The following is a 6,868-nucleotide window of genomic DNA, read 5'->3' on the forward strand; positions in this document are numbered from 1 at the left end:
GCAGTGCAAATATTGTTGGGCCAAACACTAACCCCAAGTTGCCCTACGATGCGTTCATCGGAGTGTAAATGTGTGTGAATATTATTTGTTTACACTTGAGTTTAGAAGTGCTTGTGTGAGTGGGTGAATGTGGCATGTTGTATACAGCGCTTTGAGTACACCAGGAGAGTAGAAAAGCGTTGTATATAAATTAGTCCATCAACCAAAGTGATACAGAGAAAGAAAAAGTTTTTTAATAGATAAAATGAACATTTAAACATTCTTTCTCCATTTATTGATTTATATCTTTTATGAAATTGTTTTAAGCACAGCCTTTTTCAGGTTGCACACAAGGAAGCTGCATTTACAAGAACTAATCTTAAAAACCTGTTTCCTGGTTTCCATTGTTTTAAGCACAGCCTTTTTCAGGTTGCACACAAGGAAGCTGCATTTACAAGAACTAATCTTAAAAACCTGTTTCCTGGTTTCTCACGTAGCACTGAGTCTTTTGTCACTTGAAATTTCTCATCAATTCATACATAATCTTCTTTCATGTGTGTCTTGCTTACTGAGAATTGATAGAGACAGTTCTCCTTACTCAGGAGCCGAGGTATTAAAAATAGTCAAAAAGCTATTTTTAATACCTCGATCTACACAAAATATTAAACTCTAACTATTATATAAGACATCGCAGCAAGCCACAACAAATCACTCATAGTTTGCCATTTGTCTAATGTTACAGGATTTTAAAATGATTATTAATTAATTTATGGCACATTCATCCCAGAAGGTCTGATGAATTGTTTGGTTTTCCTTCTCTAGCGCCTTACTTCATATCTTTGTTCATTCAGACCACATATTCAGTGTTTGCATTTTATGTGAGTATTTCCTTAATGTGATGCTTGACTGAATTTCAGAAGGAAGAACTTTATTTTGTAAGCTAGCAATGAAATGTTTTACAAACTGAGGCAAAGGTGCATATTGAGTACATGTGAGGAAATAAAATGTTGTTGTTATTGACTATTTTGCCCAAAGGTAATTATGTTGTTAAAAGAATTTCATTCCAGTCTGATTGAAATTTAATTTCCATCAGCATTTCTTTGGGCTTTGCAACTTTTAATTGCAATTATTTAATGCTCTGAATGTTTACGTCAGCCTCAAAAAATGTTTGCAATGTCCTTGATTGAAGTTTCCTTCCTGGAAATTTGTTGCTGCTTTAGTGTTTTGGCATCAGCAAAAAGAAACTAATGGATTGATAACTAAAAAGACAGCCCTGAAACCTCAGCCACACCCTGTGTGAGCTATCTATAAAGATGGAGCAGCCGAACACCTGCTGCATCCAGCAAACACCTGGTACAACAGGTAAGCCTCCTCATATCATCTCCCTGCATGCTGAATCCTCTACGTAGGGAAATCCCAGATATCTGATTCCCTTTATGTGGATGTTGTCTGCTCAGCATTTTCATTGGGAGAAAAGTTAACATCCAGATGAACAGAATCAGCTGTTGGGTTGCCCGTATCCCACTTATTTGCCTTTCTATTCCAGCAGTTACATTCATTGAAGTTCTTTTTAAACAGTGCTGTTCAGATTGTGACTGTAGGTTAACTGCAGAGGACCAACATCATGACTCCAGCCTTTTTCTTCTCCGTCTGCCTGTCAATGACAGCCGTTTGTCTGGTAAGCTTGACTCTTCCAGCAAAGGCATTAAATGTTGTTCAACACTGCCGGCTGTTCTGTGAAAGTAATTCTAACCGTGTCTGCTTAACAGACATGGCTGCTTGTTATGAGCGTTTAAGCGTGACACAGTTGAAGTTTTTTCACATAATAGTTTTTGTTTGCCAACAATAACATTTGTCAGTGTGATTTCAAATGTGATTAAGAGTAAGTTGAAAATGTCTTGTTTTTTATTGCAGAGGGCTGCTGTCATTAGAAATATAACTGGTGCGTTCAGTGATGAAATACTTCCAACATATTGAGGTGTTTTTAATATAAGAGCTTAAAGTTAATCTGCTGGTTGCCTCTTGTATCCACAGATGAGTCTCTGGGTGCCCCAGCGATCATTGAAAAAGTCAATGCTAACTCAAGTAAGTGAAGATTTACAAAATAAAACTCTTTTTTGTTAACATATAAATTCTGGATGAAAATGAAAGATCCCTGAGAACTGACATGTTAACATACAGTAAACTCCCAACAGACACAATGATCAATCAGCCTTTTGGTCATTTACTGGCTTGTCTTAGTCAGCTGTTTTATTTGTGTTATTATCAAACATTGTAATTGTGCGATCAATAAAGTAAATGCTGTAAGCATTTACCTCTTTGTTTTGACATAACTGAGCAAATGGCAGCCCAAGTATCGAGCATTTAACCACTCTCTGTTTGTTGTTCTGCAGCACAAGTGTTGGTTCATGGTGACATTGTGCCCACTGCTACCAGGAATGCTGTTCCATGCACAGCCACTGGCTGCAAGTGGCCTAAAACGGGACGCTTTGTCTATGTACCTGTCTCCATTGGCACTGAATACAGTAAGCAGTACAAACTTTAACCATTAAACACAGACTTTATGAAAAGGAGAGATGGATAAAAATAGTTAAATAAAACCCATTATTATATAAATATATATAATATATATTTCAAGTGGTTTCCAAAAATACTGCTTTGTTAACTATGCTGTTTTATTGTGGGATTAACTAAAAAGCATTTAAACTGAAAAGTCATATTTGTATAAGTATGCTGAATTGATATCATACACAGATGCACACAATTTTCAAATTATGTTTTCATTTAATGTCACTTTCTCAATTTTTCTATTTCAAGACAGACAGACAGACAGACAGACAGATAGATAGATAGATAGATAGATAGATAGATAGATAGATAGATAGATAGATAGATAGATAGATAGATAGATAGATAGATAGATTTTGGCGGCCCTGTCATTCCGATGGGAACTCAGAGATCCTCGAAGCAGCACAGATTGTAAATACTGTTTATGCTGCCAAGTTGAAATGGCTGAAACATATTGAAGATCCTGAATACTGAAGAAGCTCCTCATCAGACTCATATTTGAATCTGCAGGCAGCCAAGAGCGCAACGTCATCATCAATGCCCTAGTCACCTTCCACGCTTCCACCTGCATCCGGTTTGTCTGGCGTACAAGCGACAGAGATTTCCTTCACTTCTTCTCTGGACAAGGGTGAGAATGCACTTGCTGTACTTAGACTGTACTTGTATTTATATGGCAGGACAGGACTGATACACCCACACCCTCTAAACCCTTCAAAAATGCAATTCTGAAAATGATTGCATTACAAATATTCTGTATGTGTCATCAAAACAGGTTCTTGAAGGACCATTCTGCATTGACCTTGTACTGTAAAATGTCCAGTTTTATTTTTGTTTGCTACTAGATGAAATGTATACTGTTGCATAGGAGTGTAAAGAGCATTTTATTCATCTGCTCTTAATTATTTCACATACTATTTGGTCCACTAGTTCCAAAACTAGAGACTGGCACCTTGTAAGGCGAGAAGATGAATCTGGTGGGTTATTAGATGATTAAGGGACGACAGATGTTTAAAAAGCTTCTGAGATTGATTGACCGCTATCTGTTTATTTACTTTAGTTGATAATGGATATGTGTGTTTTTTATTTTAAAATATTATTTAAGATATTAAAGTACAAAAGCTAAAGTGTGGTTCGAGCAGTGTCTATAGAGCCACAGTGTCAAAGTCGGTCACATGATTACTGTCATTGCTTTTCTTGGTACTTTAGCCTTAGCATGACTAGCTGAAGGAGGAGGATGCACAGTGCTAGGCTATAGAACAGTCCATCTATTTTTTAAGCGATGTCATTGTGTCTATCAGGTGTTATTCATACCTGGGCCGTCAGAATGGAGGACAGCTAGTCTCCCTGCAGAGAAATGGTTGCTTGTTTCAGTCGACGGTGCAACATGAGGTTCTTCATGCTCTGGGCTTCCACCACGAGCAGGTCCGCTCTGACAGAGATCTGCATGTGAGGATCCTTACCGGGAACATCATCACAGGTCAGCTGAACTACCCAAAACGTTGGTTACAGTTAACTTAGTACACAATGGGACATCCTCCTGTTTCACAGCAGTGTACATATTACAAGTAATCTGTGCTTTTCCAAACTCAGCACATAAAACACTGCAGTTCAAGCGAGCACTGCATAGAAGATTTTGTTTGTATTTCTTTAGTCCCAAGACTATCAAACAAATGACCACAGAAGAGATTAGCTAGCATTTCGATCTATACATCGTCAAAGAGCTGAGACTGAAGACGGATTTTGAAGTGGAAGCATATAAAAACATGTAATATTTTCTGGAAATCTCTGTTTAGGACAAGAGCACAACTTTGTGAAAGTGCAGACCAACAATTTGGGGACTCCCTATGACTTCAACTCTGTCATGCACTATGGCAGGTGAGTTGCTGTGTGAGATGGACTTTGTAAGGTTCTATATTTCCTTACATGTTTTGCATTTTCTGCAAGAAAATGTAATCCAGACTAACAAAAACATGCACACACTCAGTGGGGAATGGATTTTTAATGTTAAATACTTTATGGGCCCATTTTCTCCTCTGTTTTCCTAATATAACCGCGTATGTGTGTTTGTGTGCTGTTGTTTGTTCTTTTAGACTCGCCTTCTCCAAGAATGGGCAGCCAACCATTGTTGCCAGGTCCAATCCTAATCTTAATTTTGGAAATGCTTTCCAAATGAGTGCCAATGACATCGCCCGTGTAAACAGGCTTTATGGATGCTGTGAGTATTAAGACACACCCACAAAAAAGAAATTTGCTATCTTTTTGTTCGAAGCAAGTACTGATCGGAGTTGATTTTTTTTCCTAACCAGAAATTCAGCAAGAACCTTCAACTTTGCATCCAGACTCTTCAGATGCCCAAACACCAGCATTACACCAAGGGATTGGATCCACTATACTTAAAAATGATAAAAGAAACATAAAATGTGCTGCAAATATCACATTTAGAGAGTTGAAGTTCTGGGTCTTTGTTTTACGAGCTAAACGGCAGGCTTATATACCAGAGGGTGATGGTGTTAACTCGCTTTCTGTTGAGGTTTTCTCCCCTTTTGTTAGACTATAAACTATCATTAATGGATTTCTCAATCTGTGCAGTTTGATAATTAACTTTGTAACTGTAAATGATGCAGACATAGAACCAAACCTTGCGACTGCGACATGTCTCAAAACTTTTTGTTTGGCAAAACAGCAAAGTGAAAAAATATGTGAACAAAACAAAAAGTCAAGTCTTTCATGGAATGATCATGACTGTTGTCCTATACATGACCAACATGTATCAACAAGATATAGTGTGTAGATATAGTCCAGTGTCACAAGTGTAAGAAGAAGAATCTTTCTTCTGATATTTTAAAAATTGATTTTTCTGACAATGTCTTCTAATTTTTCTTGCTTTTGTTTTTCGAGGGGTTTTATCTTTGGTTTGTTGTCTCTTTCTGTAAGAAGTGCTATCAAATAAAATTCCATATTTCAAGCAACAGGGGGCAGTATTGTTTCATTATTATATTTTAAGTTATTTTAGAAATATGTGTTTTGCTTAAAGTTGGACAGAATGTTACAGGTGCCTTTTTTAATGTGCAACAAATGTAACAAATGCACAAATACTACTACATAAATACATGTTCTGCATTTAAAATCCTACCAAACATCAGAAAACTGAAACCAGAGAGTGGATCATGTCTCTCAAGATTAGAGTGCTACTTCTTCTTGTGTAGGGTGGAGTCAGTTCAGTGCAAGTGTTTAGATTGAGAAGATTAAAACCCCCACAGACTTGAATATTCCCACCACCATCATGATGCATCACATAGTAATCTGATCAGCCATTTAGTTTCTGCTGATGTGTTTCTTCATAACTGTTGTTAAAAACTGTTATGAAACCTCAGTCATGCACACGCCTGAACAATGATCCGGCATTTGTTGCTGTAATTGTTTGTACTATCATGCTGCCTGTCTGACTAAATAACTATAGACGGAGCAAGCTGTCAAGCATGTTCAAAGGTGATGTTTAAGGAGCTGCTGGCTGCCAGCTTAGCTTTTCTCCCTGTTTGCTGGTCTGATGATAAGTGAGGTAGGGTTGGGCCATATCATACAGTTCACGGTAATACCGGTATAATGTTGGGCAACGATAAGAAAATGAAATATCGTGATAGAATATGGGTCGGAGCATTTCGACTATCGTAGGCGGAGCCTCGCGGAGTGATACGTACTGTGCTTCAACATAATGTTACCGTATTGTATGTGTATGACCTCTTTTTAAGTTTAGTGGATATTATACATGGTTATGCTGAGGATATGTCGGCCAGTTTCCACTGGAAATGCCTTTTGGTTAAACTGTCAGCGAGGAATTTGCACTGTTACGTTTATATATAACTTTAAGCACATAAAAAAGCTGCTTGTTTAAGTGAAAATACATTGATGGGGTTTTTTGCACTAATAAAGTTGTGGAGTTGTAAAGTATTTTGTCTAGTGTCATTTATATCGTCGGTTATATCGTTATTGCAAATTTTCAAATGTATATCGTGCTAAATATTTTTGGCCCTGCTCTAGTGAGAGGCATGGTTTCATCTGGCCTGATGGTTTGACCATAACAAAGGTTTAGACATTGAGGACACTTGGGGAACAAAAAGAATGAGCAGTGATAAATCTTGGAACAACGTTCAGCCGCAGTCTAAAAACATATTGCCAGAGCTTTGGTTCTCCAAGTTGCTTTGTGACCTACCTTCACTATGGTTCCTTCATTACATGCCATGTGTGACTCATGTCATATCCATTGTTAGAGATGCCAATCTGTTTTGTGTTGGGGTGTTATATCTGCTCTCAGTTCTAGTGC

The 6,868-nt window shown here is 37.6% G+C and overlaps 1 protein-coding gene across 1 annotated transcript; it reads left to right on the forward strand.

Annotated features, from left to right (window-relative positions):
• Window positions 1-1,303: 1,303 nt before the first annotated feature.
• LOC146576930 (high choriolytic enzyme 1-like) lies at window positions 1,304-5,530 on the forward strand. Its single transcript, XM_085251222.1, has 10 exons — window positions 1,304-1,341; window positions 1,558-1,657; window positions 1,894-1,921; window positions 2,014-2,064; window positions 2,373-2,504; window positions 3,058-3,175; window positions 3,846-4,024; window positions 4,341-4,422; window positions 4,638-4,762; window positions 4,854-5,530. Coding segments are annotated over exons 2-10 (771 nt in total). The 5' UTR covers window positions 1,304-1,341; window positions 1,558-1,603; the 3' UTR covers window positions 4,856-5,530.
• Window positions 5,531-6,868: the final 1,338 nt, after the last annotated feature.

This window comes from Mchenga conophoros, linkage group LG3 (genome assembly GCF_057382185.1).
Source record: "Mchenga conophoros isolate Kocher_MC1m ecotype Shallow Benthic linkage group LG3, M_conophoros_male_GT1.1, whole genome shotgun sequence".
Taxonomy (NCBI): Eukaryota; Metazoa; Chordata; class Actinopteri; order Cichliformes; family Cichlidae; genus Mchenga; species Mchenga conophoros.